General features: G+C 40.6%; 1 protein-coding gene across 2 annotated transcripts in view; it reads left to right on the top strand.

Moving 5' to 3' along the window:
• Positions 1 to 17036, top strand: part of LOC145353019 (dnaJ homolog subfamily C member 15-like) — a 28361-nt gene extending 11325 nt beyond the window's left edge. The window contains exons 4-7 of one of the 2 annotated variants that reach the window (XM_080203326.1): positions 4514 to 4587; positions 8078 to 8154; positions 11870 to 11940; positions 16797 to 17036. In XM_080203326.1, coding sequence (XP_080059452.1) covers positions 4514 to 4587; positions 8078 to 8154; positions 11870 to 11940; positions 16797 to 16867 — 293 coding nt within the window. In that variant the 3' untranslated portion in view covers positions 16868 to 17036. Of the gene's footprint in view, positions 1 to 4513; positions 4588 to 8077; positions 8155 to 11869; positions 11941 to 16402; positions 16766 to 16796 lie in introns of those variants that run through there. The other variant, XM_080203327.1, reaches the window with a different exon arrangement.
• The last annotated feature ends 2450 nt before the right edge of the window (positions 17037 to 19486 follow it).

Raw genomic sequence — 19486 nt, 5'->3', positions numbered from 1 at the left:
AGAGCAGATTACCATTGAAGACAGGATATTGATGTGGGAGGGGAACGCTACCACAGGAATAGTACTGGTGGAACTATTCACGAGCAGATGACTCAAAGCACCAATAGGCCTAGTGCAGAGGCCACAACAACTGTTGCTAAGAGAAGCATTTTGATGCAGGTGAAATGGTCCTGCATGGATAGTGGGAATGGTCGAGTCCAGGACGGGACCAGTATACTAACGGGTGTGCGTGGAAGAGGCTGTCTTAAGAAAGTACCTAAACCAGGGTGTGGGGGCTCGAGTTCATCGCCTGTCCCAGAGCCGATTTCTGCCCAGCAGGCCAAGGACTGAAGAGAGTCATCCCTCTGATGAGCCCCGCTTCTCCAGCATCCCTGGAAAGAACCTCAGAGTCTGAGGTGGACGAGGGTGAATGAAGCCGCAGCTGTCCACCTACCACCTGAGGCAGAGGGCGAACTGGCCCTATGGCATTTATGAAGGAAGAGGCAGGCACCTAGCAGATACACCCTTTCCTTATTGGATGCTGAATTGGAAGATCCAGACCTGTGAAGCGCCCAGACACGGTGATTCCGTGGACTTTTGGGGGGGGAGTGTAACGACTTCATTCAGGCCATTGAGGTTGACCTATTGGAATATGAGTTCCCTGATTAAGGAGTGAATTAATGGACCAATCATGGAGTCTTTTTCTTGTATTTAAACGGGAATGTCAGCTCCTCTGGGACTCCTGAGGCTGGATTGCTGACTGATAGCTGTCTGTGTATGCTGTTGGAGATTTTGGTGAAGGGACTTCTGCCTCCAAAGATTTATTGCAGGCTCTAAAATACAAGGGAAACATTTGACAATTGGTGTTTAGTTATGCATGGGCCATAAAGAACCAATGTCCTTGATCAGTGCTAACACCAAGATCCTAGTGAAGGAGAAAATAATGCCTGTGGCCAATTATAGAAACAGCTCTAGGAAATTTCTTTCTCAAACTCGGCACACTCAGGAATGTGTGGTTTTCAATGTTACATGTCACAGACATCTTATCTCACTGGTCCTCTGTTTAATACCTTCTATCATAACTTTTTCTAATGCCCTTAACATTATTAACACTGTGTTTGCCTCTACCTCTTTGGCTGAATTTAAATTTTAACTGCCCATTCACCTTTCCCCCTAGTTTTACTAGGCTTTTTTATTTGCACCATTTTACTTATTGAAATTGAAAGTAAAATTTAAAAAGTGATTTTAAAGGGCCTTTCCTGTTAACAAATGAGAAAAGGTCTTGATTGGAGTTAATATATCTTGACCGTCTCTGGTGAGTAGAGTCTAACTGTTTGATCCTGACAGACTCTCCTTGATTTTTAAATATCTTCTATTTTCCAGCTGAGCATTTTATAGGTTAGTTCATTTCTTGTAGTGTATTTATTTCCCCCTTTCTCCATCGCTTTATTTTGTTCCTTTTTAAGAGCACTTGAAATACCTTTCAGTTTGTCATTTGTCAACAGTTTGGTCTTTCTACAGGTTCATAGAATCCCTTCAGTGCAAATGGAAGCCATTCAGCCCATCAGGTTGGCAGAGCTCTCAGACAGCATCTCACCCAGGCCCACCCCCTGCCCTGTCCACATAATCCCACACAGTAATGTCATTAATCCCACTAATCTACACATTTTTGGACACTAAGGGACAATTTAGCATGGCCAATCCACCTAACCAATGATGCCTGATCCGCTGAATGTTCCTAGCGTGTTTCTGTTGTGGTTTACATTTTTTCTGAACCGATCTCCATTTCCTCCTTTGTGGCATCAAACATGCTCTTTTCTAACTGACTATGCGGCGAGTTTCCATTTTTTTTGCCTTGTGAGTCTAAATTGCAAACATTGATGCCTGAACGTGTTAATGCTCTAATAAGGAAAATACCTTATTTTCAGCATTCTATACGTAGGCTCAAAAGCAAAGTGTTTCGGATTAGTGGTTCCGGTCCACTAATGCAGCAGAACAGATTAATCCAACAGCTAACATGCATGATGAAATTACTCTAATTGAGTGGAATGGGTTAATGTTCTGTGCATTTGATATGATCTTTCATTAGGTCATTTAGTTTTCGCTTCATTTTTATATCTGTGGAAAAGTTTGGGAGATCCAGTATTGGGGAATATTTGCCTTTGGAAGAAAAGCTTTCTTACCTGCTTGTTTTGACTATTGAAAAGTGAAAAGCTGCTCCTAGGTATATCAATGAAAAATATGTTTGAAAACAAGTTGCTATTTTTGCACTTGCTTCCAAAATTTGAAAGAAATGCTTAAAATATTTTCTTAATTGCTCCAATCATATGTCTTCCTTCCTATCGAGAGGGGGCCTTCAGTCATTGGATGGGATAAAAGACTGTCTTTTAAGATTGCGTGGATTTGTTGCCGTGATCCCATTTGGTGTATTCCTTGACCATAGGAGCTGATGAATGCTTGACTGCTCTTATATGCCACAATGCATACAGATGTTCTGAGATGACTAAATTGTTGTCTCTGTGGCACCATGGATGGTTTGGTATGAACTGAATTAAGCCTCAAGTGAAGTCCTTTGGCTGTAGGTGCTCTATATGGGATGTGTTTGGCCAGTCTCAATTCAGTGCCTAATTCCCTTATTTGTTCCCTCACTCAGCCAGGCCGTTGGATGTCTGGTGTGGGACGTGGAAAGAATTAAGGTATGCTTTTCTGAGATTGAAAACTGCAGAACTTTATTTGATCAAACCTGGGAATTCTTGATGCCAACATTGGTGTGTAAGGTGAGAAAAGTTTAGCTTCCCAGCAATAACACCCTTCAGCTTGGTGCACGCAAGCATGCAAAAAAAACTCTCTGAGAATATTCTTCAGAAATAAAAGCAAAATACTGTGGATGCTGGAAATCTGAAATCAAAACACAAAAACTGGAGTTCTGCAGAAGAGTCATACAGATTAGAAAAGTTAACTGTATTTCTCTCTCTGTAGATTCTGCTAGATCTGCTGAGTTTATCCAGCATTTTCTCTTTCATTCCTAAATATTTTTCAATGTGTTTGCCTGAGGGCATGACCAAAGGCAGAAACTTGTGTTGGATGTTATGTTATAATATAAACTGTTGGATAAGTAATAAATCATTCTTTATATGGATGAATACAAACAGGAAATTTGCCATGTCAGCTATGACTCTTACCAGCTTTTACACATGCACTGTAAAAAGCATTCTTTATGGTTATGTCACAGCTTGATATGGCTGCTGCTTTGCCAAATACCGCAAGGAACTACAAAAGGTCATGAATGTAGCCCAATCCATCACAGAAACCAGCCTCCCATCCATTGACACTGTCTTCCTGCTGCCTTGGAAAAGCAGGCAGCATAATTAAGGACCCACGCACCCCAGACATTCTGTCTCCCACTTTCTTCCGTTGGGAAAAAGATACAAAAGTCTGTACCAACTGGCTCAAGAACAGCTTCTTCACTGCCAACAGACTTTTGAAAGGATCTACCCCTCACTAAATTTACCTTTCTCTACACCTTAGCTATGACATTCTGTACCATCTCCTTTCCTTCTCTATGAATGGTATGCTTTGTCTATATTGCATGCAAGAAACAATACTTTTCATTGTATACTAATACATGTGACAATAATAAATCAAATAATAAATCAAAAAGACAGTAGGACTAGGGGGCACAGCCTCAAGATAAAGGGGAGGCGGTTTAGAACGGAGTTGAGGAGGAACTTCTTCACTCAAAGGGTGGTGAATCTCTGGAATTCTCTGCCCGTTGAAGTGGTGGAGGCTGCCTCGCTAAATATTTTTAAGAAGCGGGTTGATGGGTTCTTGATAAGAGAGGGGATTAAGGGTTATGGGGAGAGGGCGGGAAAGTGGAACTGAGCTACAACAGATCAGCCATGATCTTATTGAATGGCGGGGCAGGCTCGAAGGGCTAGATGGCCTACTCCTGCTCCTATTTCTTATGTTCTTATGTTCTTATGTAAATCAAAATCAAACAAAATAAAGAAAATTGTGTAAAGAGATATCTCCTCCAGTATTTTGATGTAGAATCAACCTAGTTGATTCCAGGTGGAATAATACAATATGCTGAAGCAGTCTGAGTTGATTTTATGGTTTGTCTTAACGTGATTGCTGAACACAGAGCTGACAGCAGTGTAGATCTTAACATAATTGTGAAATGCTGATGTAATTTTCAGTGATTCTGCAAGGATTGAAAGGTAAATAGGGCTACACTTTTTTTCCACTGTGTGGGTGTCTAGGATAATGGGACATAAGTTGAAGCGAGGCCACTTCAGAGAGGGGTTTGACAACCCTTCTTCATGCAGAGGGTGGTAGAAGTATGGAACTCTGTCTCAAAAAACAGAACACACTAACTCGATGAATAATTTAAAATCTAGGATTGGTAGCTTTTTACTCACTGAATATGCTAAGAGACATAGAGCTAAAGAGTCAGGATAGATCTTTAAAGGGTACTATTTTACCTTTAATACTGAAAGGACAATGTGAAATATGCTTCATTTTTTTGTTTCAGGTCGCCATGCATTTCGATTGTGGAAGCCTCTTCAACAAATGATCATAGAAACGGCAAGAACTGTCCCTAGTCCTGTAAGTGTACTAACAACAGAGCTTGACTTTTCAAAAATTGCACTTGGATATTTCAATTTGCACATGACTCAGATATTTTGTGTGTTCTGAACTGGTGTGTATCCTGAGCAAGTTAATTTGTATAATGACTTCTGGGGGGCGGTGGTGTTCTGTGAAGAATTTGGCTCAGTGGTAACACCTTAGAGTCAGATGTATGTGGATTCACGCTACTCTCAAGGGCTCGAGCACATTTACTAAGCTGATAGTTAAAGGCAAGACTGAGGGAATGCTGAAATATCAGAAATGCCATCTTTCAGTGAGATGTTAAACTGACTGCTCTCTCAATTTCCATTTAACATCAAGGTTTAACAGTTGAGATTTGATTTTAATTTATTATTGTCACGTGTATTGGAATACAGTGAAAAGTATTGTTTCTTAGGGAGAAGGAAAGGATATGGTGCAGAATATAGTGTTGCAGGTAGGGCGACGAGAAGAGATCAGCTTAATATATGATAGGACTATTCAAAAGTCTGAAAGTCCACCAGCAGGGAAGAAGTTGCTCTTGAGTTTGTTGGTATGTGTTTTTAGACTTTTGTATCTTTTTTCGATGGAAGAAAATAGAAGAGAGTATCTCCAGGGTGCATGGGACCCTTGATTATGCTGGCTGCTTTTCCGCCCAGCAGGAAGTGTAGATAGAGTCAGTGGGTGGAAGACAGATGGACTGGGCAACATTCACAACCCTTTGTAGTTTCTTGCAGTCCTGGTCAGAGCAGGAGCCATACCAAGCTGTGATACATCTGAATAGGATGCTTTTTATGGTGCATCAGTGCAAATTAATAGGAGTCATAACAGACATGCTGAATTTCCATAACCTTCTGAGAAAGTAGAGGCTTTGCGTTTTCTTAACTATTGCTTTGGCATGGAGGGTCCACGGCAGATTGTTGGTGATGTGGACACTTACAAAGCTCTCAACCATCTCCCCTTCATCACCTTTAATGAAGAAAGGAGCATGTCTTCCACTGTATTTTCTGAAGTTGATGACTAGCTCCTTCATTTACTGACATTGAGGGAAAGATTATTGTCATTACACCTGTTCACCAGATTCTCTATTTCTTTCCTGTACTCTGTCTCATTGTTGTTTGAGATCCAACCCATTACAGTGTAACATCAGCAAACTTGAAAATGGAGTTGGGGTAGAATTTGGCCATGCAGTCGTAAGTTTCGAAGGAATATAGTAAGAAGCTAAGGATACAGACCTGCAGTGCACCGGTGTGGAGGAGGTATCATGTCCAGGTGTCTGAGACAAGAATTGATCCTTAACCAACTTTGCAAAGAACAAATTAATCTGTTTTTTGCTTTCTATGTGCAAATTGACATTTGTCTTCATTATGGACAGTGGTTAAATTTCAAATATTAATTCATTGACTGTGAAACACTTTGCAATGACCTGGGAATATGAAAGTCATCCTATCAATATGTTGTTTTTCTTACAAACCTGCAATAGTCACAAATGGTGCCCTTTAAGGTGCGCTGTTCCATGTTTGCTGTCCATATGGCTTTCAATCTGACTCATGCAGTAATTATGTGAACATGAGATGACTTTTATTTTGTAATTTGAAATTTGAAGACCTTTGATATTACAATTTTTTTATTACCTAGTTATGTAAAATCAGGTGCATCATATAGTCATTAAAGGAGCGCACCATTAGAACTAACAAACAATGAAGTAATTACTCTAATTGAGTGGAAGGGGTTAATGTTCTGTGCTTATAAATTATATTCTTTATATTTCATTTTCACCCAGTTCTTAACCTGCTTTAGGGTGAAATTTGATCCTTCTTACCTATTGGCTTACATTTTTTACAAATGGCTTATTATAAAACATTGATTTGTTGCAAGACAATAGAATTTTTTTGTACAGGCACCCATTTAAAACTCTTGTGGGATCCTTCAGAAAATGTAAGAGAGAAGCAGAAATGTTCATCTGTGTATGTCATGGAAAAAGTGGATTTAGAACAAAGATGAGGCCAGCATGATTTATTTTATTTCCAGAATTACTTGTTTGTCCATTCCAATTCAATTCTACACTTCCCTCCATCTACTGTGATTCCAAGTAGATACTTAGTGAATGGTTCACACATGATAATATTCATGACAGTGAAATTCTGTGGTAAAAGGCTTGTTTAAGTATTATCTACTTTGTCCTTGACTGTAATTTTTGGAGCATACAAATATCTTGCACTGTTTATTCCTGACTGTCACTGCTTCCTTTGAAATTTGAGCGCTGTAAAATTTCTACCTCAGAAGTTGAGGTAGCTAAGCACAAGCTGTTGGCAGTGATACTCTTGGTGTAGCGGTTATGTTATCGGATTCATGCTGTAGGAGCCTAGACAAAGAGTACCGAGAATAATAAATCACCCATTTATTTCAAACTTTCAGGTAATTAGATGGGGCAATAAGTACTGACCTTGCCAGCATACCCGTATCCCAAGAATTGTTTTTTTTTTAAGTGTACATTTGGAGACTTTCCTGAAGTTACATGGGGCAAAGATGGACCATTTTTTCACTGGTGAGAGGCACTATTGTACACCTTGTGATGGAATTAAAAAATCACTTAGAAGAAATGGCACATTGAACACACAACAGCTGACAGCATAAAGGCAAAATACTGTGGATTATGGAGATCTGAAGTAAAATTTATTTGGAACTGAAACAGTTCTGAAGACGATTCATTTTGGACTGGAAATCTTTGACTGTGTTTCTTTCTCCATAGATGCTGCCAGACCTGCTGAGTTTTTTCAACACTCTGATTTTAGCTTAGGACATGGTGGCTTGCTTGTGTGAGCATTGATGGAGGTATTTCTAAAAGGCATCTGAAAAGTTGCCTGATCGGAGGCCTGTTACCTAAAATTCAACAGCAACCAACACAAAATCACAAGCTCACATTTATGTAGTACCTTTAACATAAACATCTTAAGACATTTAAAAAGTACAAGAGAAAACGTAGCAACATGTGGAGGAACTTGATTGACAGACAGGAAATAAATAATTGGGTATAGTGGCAGTCACTTGGACTCAAGAACAATGAAAATCTTGTTATCTGTTTTTGAAGATGGTTGCAAGTAATATGGAATGTTCTGCTCCTGGATTTGGTGCAGTTTTGAACTGGGAGGATATTTTTAAGGATTGAAAAAACAGGAAAATTTTCATCACCCAACAGTTGTTTACACACTAACAAAATAGCTTGGAGGTGCAGTGAGAACTTCAACCCACTCTTGAATAACTTTTTCTTGGAAGCTGCTGATGACACTACTTTCTTCCTCCTGAACCATCGGTTCACTTTGATGCTTAAGTCATGTGTGTATTTAATGATCAAATAATGGTTCAAATGGTAACTAGAACCATAGTTGAAGAGGATTTTGTAGAAATGTGAAACGTAGAATAGCAGAAATTAATCTAGTAGGATTTTTTATCATTAATAGGTTACTACAAGAATTGTCTTATTTTGCAGAGCTTTTCAGCATATTACAAAGGAGGATTTGAAGCAAAAATGAGTAAGCGTGAGGCCAGTCTTGTATTAGGTGTCAGGTAAGTGTCTTCACTTATCCTTAGCTAGATACTATTCTGGCAATCTGTCAATGACTAGGGCGTTACAGTTTCTGAGTGGTATCTCCTGATCTATTGCTGTAACCTCAGCAGAAAATTGTCAGGAATCTTTTAAGAAATGGGATAAATATATGTTTATCCGTGGTCCATGATGATTGTGTAGGGATGATGTGGAGATTCCGGCATTGGACTGGGATAAACACAATCAGAAGTCTCACAACACCAGGTTATAGTCCAGCCAATTTATTTGATAGTAAACTCACAAGCTTTCGGGGTTTGCCTCTTCGTCAGGTGAATGGAGAGTTCTGGCCTCAGACAGAGCATATAACAGCACAGACAGTTTACAGATTATTGATTAGAATGCGAGTCTCTACAGCAAACACTTAGCGGTCACGGGCATTCGGCCTCTGACCTTCGTGTAAGCGTTCTCCAAGGCGGCCTTCGCGCCACACGACAGTGCAGAGTCGCTGAGCAGAGACTGATAGCCAAGTTCCACACACATGAGGACGGTCTCAACTGGGATTTTGGGTTCATGTTGCACTATCTGTAACCCCCGCGACTTGCTTGGGTTTGCAAAACCTCACTTACCGTACTGTCTGGAGACAATACACATCTTTTTAACCTGTGCTAATGCTATCTCCACTCACATTGTCTGCATCTTTAAAACATGAATAGCAGGTTAGCTGTGGAGACTCGCATTCTAATCAGTATTCTGTAAACTGTGTACGCTGTTGTATGCTCTGTCTGAGGCCAGAACTCTCCATTCACCTGACGAAGGGGTAAACCCTGAATGCATGAGTTTACTGTCAAATTAATTGGTTGGACTTTAACCTGGTGTTACGAGACTTCTGATTGTGTAGGGATTCAGAGCCACTGGAAGAATTTTACCGCCGTGGGTCCTAATCCTTTGATCCTATTACCATAACCAGTTACTTTAAATAGTTTTAGACAGAGTTAATATAAACACCCTTTTTTTTTAAATTTCCAATGCAAAACTGTACATTCACAAACATTGGCTGTTTCTAGAGTATTGTAGAATCCCTACAGTATAGAAGGAGGCCATTCAGCCCATCAAGCCTGAATCCTACCCCAGGACCTATTTCTGTAACCCTCATTTACTGCTGATCCCCCTGACACAAAGGTCCATTTACCATGGCCAATCAACCTAACCCGCACATCTTTGGACTGTGGGTGGAAACTGGAGCACCCAGAGAAAACCCACACAGACACGGGGAGAAAGTGAGGCTGCAGTTGAACCTGGGTCCTGGCGCCGTGAGGCAGCAGTGCTAACCACTGCACCACCTTGTCACAGTAAATACATAGCTACTGAGAAGCTTGTTCACATTGTTTTATTGAATTCCAGATTCTGAATGACCATCTGAACCTTTTTGCCATCCTCCACGTAGCCACTTGCTGCAAAAGTTTGATTAGTCACCTATGATCATCCCCAACAGTGTACCAAGCAGTGCTCATTTTTGTGACATAATTTGCAAAGGGATTCTAGATTGACTCACAACAAGAAATCTTCAAAGATTGTTAAATATTTATCTCAAGAATGTGAAATGATGCTGGGCAAACGAAAAGCAGATGGCCACCATGAAACAGCAACTGAATACAGTTTTCAACCAAAGTAACATAGTACCTATTTTAAAGGAAAAGATGACAAAACAGAACTACAGAATCATTTACCTTGTATCCGTAATTCCAAATAGTGAAATTAGTAAGATTGCTTTCTTGAAAATAACTTCCAGAGAGGTACAAGATATCCTGCCCAATTTCTTCATTTTTTCAGGTAATGACTGATATTTGAGTTCAGCCATTTGATGCCACTTCAGTATTGAGGAAAGGCTGCACTTTCAGGGGTGTTACCTTCTGAATGAGATGTTAAACTGAGGCCATTGTGGACAGATATAAAGGATCTTGGACACTATTTCGAAGAAGAAGAGGAAGGTTCCTCCTGGCGTACAGACCAACATTTATCTGTCGGCCTATATCGTTAAAACCGATTATCCGATCATTATTTTGTTGTAGTTGTCTGACATTGTTGTGCATAAATTGGCTGTTGTGTTTCAAACATTATAACAGTGACTGTAGCTAAAACTGCTCCTTTGGTTGTGAAGTTTTGGGACATCCCACAGTCATGAAAATTGTTCTGTTGAGTTATAACTCCCGAACGTCAGGGGGGTACCTTACAACTCCTCCCCCGGATGTTCCCAGGTAAAGATTGCGTGGCAGTTTCCAGGCAAGTGCAAACATCCTTTAGGAAATTGCCTTGTGCAGGAACCATCTGGAAATGCAATTTCAATTGCAATCTTTGGATAGTTCTGTCTTTAATCGATAGTTACTCAGAAGAGGTTAAAATAAAAATTACTTTATTTCTGGGTAACTATTGTATTGATTCACATCACACCAATTCCCCCAGGAATGGCCAACCCATCACCCTCCACCCTCCACCCAGACAACTTCACCCACCCCCAAGTGCTAAACACAATACCCCCAAGTTCTAATCAACAATTTGTGTTGATATAGTGCCTTTGATAAAATATCCCAAGGTGCTTCACTGGAGCATTATAAAACATAATTTGACACTGAGCTACATAAGGAGACATAAGAGCAGGTGGTCAAAAGCTTGGTCATAGAGGAAGGTTTTAAGATGTGCCTTAAAGGAAGCGATGTGGAGGGGTTTAAGGAGAGTCCCAGGACCTAGACAGCAAAAGATTAAAATGATGGAACCATTAAAATATGTACCTGGTTGGTGCGTTTTTGTTACAATTAAACTTAATAAATATATTTTTGTTGGGTCATTTTCTAGTAAGTATTTCATATTTTGCCTTCAAATTGGAGAGCTCATCAAACAGACAATTAGGCCGTGTAGTTTTCTTGGATGATGAGAAATATTAACTGGCAACTTAGATTTCCGTTTTCTTAGTCCAACAGTCATGTTGAATTCATTGGAGGTTAATTCCAGCAAACACCTCATTTTGCAGGAAATAAATGACTTGTATTTATGTAGCTCCTCTCACAACATCGGGATGTTCCAAAACACTTTACATTCATGTACTTTTGAATTGTAATCACTTGTGGTGAGACAAGTCATGGTCAATTTGAACACAGCAGGCCCTCACATTTAGCAGTCAAATGAATGATCTGATCATCTGTTTTAATGATGTTGACGGAATGTTAAATACTAATCCGGACACTCTGAAGAGCACACTCACTCTTCTTTGAATAGTGCCATAGAACATTTTATATCCACTTGAGGGACTAGATTGGGCCTCAATTCAATTGAAAGGCGATCCCTCCAGGAGTGTAGCTGTCTCTCAGCACCGCACTAAAGTGTCAGCATAGATGTTATGCTAAAGTCTCTGGTGTGGGACTTGAACTCACAGCCTTCTAACTCCGAATCCCAACCAGTTCACAAAGCAATGTAGGAGCAAAGTTCATAGGCCACATTACCGCCGACTGCCCACGAATTGAATGACTGGATTTTAATGACAAGTAAGATGGTGACTTGTTCTGTTGATTGAAGGAGTTTGGCTTTTAAATAAGTTAGTGTAAACAAACTAGTCAGTTTGTTGAATAAATCAGTTGTTCAATTCTCACTTCACAGGGTTTTACAGTTGTGGGAATATTTCTTACCCTTGAGAGATGTTCTAAGTGAGCAATGAATATAAATTGACAATGTTTCTCTCTTTAGTCCATCAGCCAGCCGAACAAAAATTGGAGAAGCCCACAAGAGAATTATGCTACTGAATCATCCTGACAAAGGTAAGAATAATATTTAATGGAAACTTTAAATAAGTGGGTCATTTTGAATTCTTTGACAATTAACTCCAACTATTGGAGCTGGACTGAACAGTCACATAATTTTTGAATGTTTATATTGCTTATAACATTCAGCTAGCACTTGTCAGCCACTTCAAGAAGTTAAAACACATGATTAATCAGATGTCTTAAGATCATAAAAAGTTAATGTTTGAAGTGCATCCTGTGGTAAATTGGGAGCACTATGCAACCTAAACCTGTCCCTAATTTCGCAATGATTTGGATATGAAGTCTTAAAGCCTCTCGCCAGCATGTTAATGATAAGTGACAGATGCTTCTTCAAATTTCAGTTCATTAGTTGGGAGTGGGGAGGGTGGTGTTGCAGCAGCAGTCATTGCGATTCCTTACCTAGTACTCTTATACTTGTTGACCAACATTACTATGCTTGCATTTTATGAATTTTATCTTTGTATTAAAATCCTGTGGCCTTGTCCCTCAGTAATGTCTCAGGCCAACTGCATTTCTCCAACTCTGTTCTTGTCCATCGAGCCCCCCCCCCCCCCGCCGCCCCCCCCCCCCCCCCCCCCCCCCGCCCGCCCCCCCCCCCCCCCCCCCCCCCCCCCCCCGCCCCATCTAACTCTTTCCACCTCCCTCTTAGTCGTGCCCTAATTTCTCTTTCTTTGACTTTGGGGTAGGACTTTTGAAGCCTATTGGCAATAGGTCTGGAAATATCCTGCTGCTGGTCAGTGTAGTAGTTTACTGCAACATCCTGTTCCAAGCTATTTTTAAAAATGTTATGTTGGGGTGAAATAGTTACCCACCTACAAATGATGGGTGATCAATTGAGATAATTAAGGGGCCCAGCTTTGACTGCTGTGACTAAAGTATCACAGATCTGCAGGAGCAGAGCAATCGATATGCTGGTTGGAAAGAAACAGCAAAGTGAAGCCGATAATTTTGGCGGATTGGGATTTTGCATGGGGCATGAATTTTACTATTTATACTTGCAGCTGGGGGAGACAACTGTCCATTTTACTTGGGGGGAATTAATGGCTGATGCAGTCTGGCCTTTAAATTAGCTGCTTACTCTTGATTCAATTATTTCTGTATTCTTCGTCTGTCACAGGAATATAGAAACATGGCAAAGATATTTCCCTTCCTTTATCTTTTCACTGAACTCTGCTATACATATTGTATGATAGCCTAGTAATGCTTGTTCTACCAGTATCTGTCACAGGTCTTCATTAAATGATTCCCTTTGTAGTTGCTATTTTCTCTAAACTGTACTCTTGCTGATCAATTCTTCCTTGTACCTGGACATGGATTTTGTGTATTGGTACTTGAGCAAATATTATTACCAATGGTAGTGTTCAGTCTAACTACTATCCCAGCTCCACACAAGAATATTATGAATCAATGTGCTATATATATATATTGAGTATCTCTACTCCTGTAACCACAGATTTTACAATGGTCTGTTTATAGGATGATTAAATATAACCAAATTTTGCAACATAATCATTTTGGACAGTCATTTCCCCACACAGTAGTTTGCATACATTATAACGTTAAGTTCTTCATGATAAGGCATTTAAGGATTTTGTATGGTTAAGGCATTTTTATAATTGTGATAACATCCAGAAATCTAACCAGAATACCAAAATATTCTTGACAGCCCAATTTGAAGCAAATATTCAAAGCTGGTCTGCAGGGAAAAATGCTTTTTTCAGATCATTTTGACTCATTTTCTAAGTAATCAGCTAATACTGTAACTGAAATCACTTTTAACCAAGCTAAAAGAAAGTGATTTTTCAAAGTAATTTTGGTATGTGAAGCATGTGTTCACACTAAACTTCAATATTGATGATCAAGTGATTTTCACTTATTGGACAAGTCAGAGTTTGGTCAGAAAGAACATTGGCATGAGATCCAAACTAGGTTTAAAAGGTACTCTAGTTGGAGGCAATTTAGATTTTCAGGCACTAAACATGTAAATTAATTGCTTGAAGGGAAGGTATGGAAATCTGTCTGTTTGGCTGGAAAGTTGGAAATCCAGCCATGCAGTGTTAATACCAGCCTTATTGTATTATTAAACAATATAATGGTAATTGTCATGAACACTGCACATTGTTGTAAATATCAGTTTATGATTTGTGTTTTAGTATGTAAGTTTTTGGAATTAATGTTTAACTAGATAATGCAATTAAAGCAACTTGGGGTCTATTGCAACTAAATGGTTGGGGCCATGTTGCTTTGAGAGATTGACAGCTCAAAAGGTAAGATTGTAGGTGAGACCTTCCAACTGTTGATGCTGGCAGAATTTTCTGGTCCCACTGAAGGTACATCCCCGCCACGTGGGGTGGATTCAGTGGGAAATCCCATTGACGGCAGTGAGCCCAGAAGGACAGCCTTCTGCTGCTGAGAAACACACTATGGGGAGGCCAGAGAATCTCACCCATAAAACAGCAGGTGGGTGTATCTAGCTCAAGAATTGGAAAATTGGATCTGAATTCTGACGTTTTGAGGCCAAGTGCCCACACTGGTGACAAAGTAGAAATGTTTTGCGCTGGCACTGGCAGGTTCTTTCCGGTGGGATTCACTCACCTGAAATGTGCTAAGAAGCTCATTGCGTAAACCCGCCGACCAGTCCCACAGTTCTGAAATTGGGCTACCGTTTTTAAAGAGCAGCCAAATCTCTGTGCTTGGAGACAGATGCCTTTCCGGCCAAAATATGCACCAGGCCAGAGTTCAGTGCCAGGGTGCTGCTAAGATGTGTGATCTGAAGTGGGGGCTGAGTGAAGGGTATTAGTGGGAAGGGGGCCTGGGTGGGCAGTCTGAGGCGGTGGGTGGATCAGGGCAGGTCCCCCTCATGCCTGTGTGGTGTCAGGGGGGGAGAAAGTAACCTCTTATTTGTGGGGGAGGGGGAGGATGCACCTCTTTGAGGGATCGGTGGTGCTCCCCTGGATGTTCGGGGTCCAGCATGCCCCGACCCCATTTGTGAGTAACACATGTAAAGCTTGTCTGGCGCCTTTCCCACTGGGTGAATGGCCTGTCAAACCCACTAATGATTGTTTATTTATTATTAGTGTTGCAAATAGGTTTACATTAACACTGCAACGAAGTTACTGTAAAAATTTCCTAGTCGCAATGATCCAGCGATTGTTTGGGTACACTGAGGGAGAATTTAGTATGGCCAATGCACCTAACCCGCACATCTTTCAGACTGTGGGAGGAAACCGGAGCAAATCCACACAGACACAAGGAAAAAGTTCAGACTCTGCACAGACAGTGACCCAAGCCAGGAATCAGACCTCGGTCCATGGCACTGTGAGGCAACAGTGCTAGCCATTGTGCCACGCCAAATTAGCATGTTTGCACAAATATCAGGTGGGCAGTAACTAGATTGGGGCCACAGGGGCAGGTGGGATGAATCCTGAGAACCCTCACGCCTATTGAGAATCCTGACCCTTTTTTGGCTGACAACCCATTCACTGGGGCATAGGGATTCTCACTGGCCATCTGAAGAGATTTGGGAATCAGACCTGTGAGGTCGACACTGCTTGCAGTGAAATGCATTCCAGAGAGATTTGTTTTGGTTTGGAAGGTTGAGCTAAATTAGTTTAAAAGCATTCAGTGATCCTGAAAGGTTATAAAACCTATTTACTTTGTAATATCAAAAGTTAAATTGTAAAGGAGAAATAATTAACTTGAAAGGTTGGTTTGATGATAGGCCAGGCTATGTCGTCATAGAGGTGGATAGAGCGTAGGAAGACTCCTGACTTCAATTTATCTGAGTGTTTGCTGAAGAACCCACTGAAACAATTGACCAAAATAAATGACAGATAAACCTGCGTTTGTCAGACAGACAAACCTGAGTAAAGTACTTCATTGATTGCATTGACGGCAGGTGAGATGTAATCTCAGTTTGAATCTTGTGAGGAGCAGAAGCTGGAAGATTAGTATGAAGCTGATGGGAGAATCTGCAGTAGACATTACTGTCTTATTGCAAAATAATATAACTTACAGATTAGCTTCGGAGTATTGAAAAATAATCAGAACTGAGGCCTCACAGTCAAGAGATGGTAAATGAAGGTTTTGCCTCTGAAAATAGTTATATGAATAAATAACTTTAAGGTTAATATGCCTTATTTTGAGGGAAGTAGGAAGTAAATCTGAATGCGTACATATATAGTCATAAACCATATTGTTCAGTTAATAGTGCTTGTTTTGGTAGTCTTGCATATAAAATGAAGTTTGTTTCTTTTAAAAAGTGAAATCGTGGGATAGTTCCACTGGTTAAAACAAGGTATTCGGATTTTTAAAAAATGTTGATGTGCCTTATGGGGTCATAACAAAATCCATTTGTGTACTATTTCTTGAGGGTGTGGTTGGGTAAATCTAATTTATTGCTAATAAGATTAATTTATTGAATTTGAGGTGCTATAAGTGCACATTTTACTTTCAGAAAATGCATGCAGTGGGTTATGATGGTCTAGGATGCATTGCTTGAAAAGATCGTGGAAGCAGATCTAAAAAGGGAATTGGGTATGTACTTGAAAAAGGAAAAAGAAAATTCAGGACAATGGAGAAAGAATCGGGGAATGAGATAAATTGGACCTCTTTCAAAAAGTTGGCACAATCATGATGGATTGACTCACCTTCTGTTAATAAAATCCGATGGTTCTGGAAATGGAAACTTGTCTTTGAGTGTATGTTAATTGAGATTACACAGGTTATTTTGTGAAATTGTATTTATTTATTTATGATCATTTTTGCAAATAGAACTGAATAAAAAACCATTAATGAGAGGACAGGAAACCAAATTTTAAAACAAATCGTTTGTTTCCCTGTAATTTTAGGAGGATCTCCATTCCTTGCTGCAAAGATCAATGAAGCAAAAGATTTATTGGATTCTTCCAGCAAAAAATGATTCCTCATGGTTGTGTTATTTATTATATGTAATTTAGCAGCAAAGTATTATTCACTCACTGAATAAGAAAAATTGCTATTAAAATTGACTGGTGGGCACTATCCTATAACATGATTTAAATGTACAGTTAAAATAAGTATGTTAATAAAATCAGGTTTGAACCATAAAACATGTAATTTTCTTTTACACAAGACATGAATTAAGTTCTATGAAAGTCTTCATTTGGAAGAGCGAAAGCGCATTTAGGCATGTGCCCTATCTGGTGAGTGTAATGTCAAACCAAAACTGTTTTAATGGCTTCATTTTGATTGCTTGTACATAATCTATATGTGTTTATTTATTACTTAATTAGCTACCAAAATAAGGTGGAGACAATCGTGTGTTTTAAGGGACAAATAGAATAACACTTGAAGTAGAGGAATATGCAAGGCCCACAGGGAAAGAAGAGGATAGTGGAACCACTGATTAGTGAGTGAGTCCGTGTTATAGTGTGGGGTATGGAATGCACTGGAGTCAGACACTTTAGGAATTTTCAAGCGATTATTGAATAGGCACATGGAGCACACCAGAATGATAGGGAGTGGAATAGCTTGATATTGGGTTTGGGCATAGCTCGGCACAACATCGAAGGCTGAAGGGCCTGTACTGTTCTGTAGTCAAACCTGAGTTTATCAGTTCTCTAATCATCAGGTAGAGATCATCTGCCAAAGGGGAGAGACAAGTGGATCTTATCAGAGTTGAAGTATCTCCAGGATTTTGTGCCAGGCAATGAAAGTTCAGACCAAGTCAGTACTCTGGGAGATATGAATTGTTTTGAATTGACTGGCTGGGTTGATTTAACAGTTGATGTTGAGGCGTAGAGTTTCTGCTGGAAGGTCGAAGTTTTTCCTGTTTTTGCCAAGTAATTGAAAGGGTAATTTGGAGCCTGATGCTGAAGTGAAAGCTCACCAGTGCTCTATACTGTGGGAATTTCTGGCATCAGGGGAATATATTGGACCGGGAGTAGGCTGTTCAGCTATTTGACAGTCATAGAAGGGCAGCTTTAAGACCGGTTAATGGTTCCTGGCACGATTAACCAAAATATTTGCAGTTCACTTTCACCTTGACTAGAGCAGCTTTTACAAATGCAGCAAAAGTGCCACCCATTTCAGCTGCCCTGTCTTTTGCTTGAGAACACGTTGAGCTGATTCATTAAGGCCTTCTCTCCAAACAATACACTTCACTTTCTTCCCAGCCTGCATGCAGGTGGATCTTTTCCACGGGTCAGGTGGAAACTGAAGATGTTGCCGTTGCTGTTTCCGTATCCCAGGGATAGCCTTATGGGTTTGTTAGGGCCTATGGATTTCTCATTCATTGGCACGATGCCCAGAGTGTTACAGCTGAATCAGATCAATGGAAGATTGATTTCAGGTTACTTTTATAGATTTGTTCAATCTTGCATATTTCCATTTAATTTGCATGTGAGAGTGAAATAATGTTTCTTGGGAGGAGAAAGAGAGTTTACATTCAATGGAAAACTCAAGTCTGTAAAGGAACAGAACTAGATTTTAAATTCAAACAGTCATGAAAAAGACAACAGCTGGAATTCTCCCAAAAAAATTCTAAGTGTCAAATTGATGTGAAAACTAGAGTAAATTGCACTAGTTTTTAAAATTAATCTCCCTCTGCAGTGCAGAGGTCATGCGCATTAATCACTGGAGAAGTCTGTGGGTGGGCCATTCCCAGGAGATTGCTAAACAAGTCCTCCGACCATTGAAATCACTGGCCTCTCACTGACCTCACACACATCGTTGGCCGAATTGCTGGCCTCTCTCACCGACCCCCCACCTCCCACATCACTGGCTTGATTGCTGACATCTCACCCCCCCTCCTCCCACAGACACCACTGGCCTCCCCGTTCCCCAGTGAGCCGGACACCGCTGACCACCTGGCTCTTCACACACACAGCACTGGCCTCACTGCTGCCTTGCACACAAACAGCCCTGTGCTGCCATGCACGCCCCTTGCCTGCAAGCATTCCCCCTTGTTGAGTCATAGGCTTGAGCGTTTGCACCCCCTCCCCCTCCTGGACTTGCTGACTTAACTCAATCAGCACTTTTGGAGATGACTCACTCTCAATTGAAAGCAAACTGCCTGTACATTTCTCTCAAGAAAATTTAACTGACTGGCCCAAACTGACTGCACCTGAATTCCCCTAACGAGCCAGAGTTATATAAAAGCTACAATTATGGACATACAACCAGTCACACCTGGAAGATAACTGCAAAGAAATCTGCCCTGAGATTCACTGAAACAGAGCAGGCCCACTCGAGGAGGTGCCTGCTGCTGTTCCCTCTCTGGGCCATCACCCAGAGGGCCGTTCATGGAACGGATTTTGGGAGGTAGTGGCATCCGCAGTCAATGCCAGGACCCTGACACCTCGATCCAGAGAGCAGTGCTACAAGAAACTGAATGACCTCCTTCGGGTAGCAAGGGTGAGTTGGCATCCCATTCTGAAACCTGCATGTGTGCTATGCTAACAATGTCAAACCATCCCCCGACACCTCTTCTTCTGTCCACTTCTTCTGTCCACACAGGAGAAAAATGGGCACAACCACCATGAGAGGGCAAAGACTGGTG

Source organism: Carcharhinus amblyrhynchos, chromosome 15 (assembly GCF_965287045.1).
Source record: "Carcharhinus amblyrhynchos chromosome 15, sCarAmb.v2.hapA, whole genome shotgun sequence".
Lineage (NCBI taxonomy): Eukaryota > Metazoa > Chordata > Chondrichthyes > Carcharhiniformes > Carcharhinidae > Carcharhinus > Carcharhinus amblyrhynchos.
The sequence above is the reverse complement of the archived record's forward strand: the minus strand, read 5'-3'. Positions and strand labels throughout refer to the sequence as shown.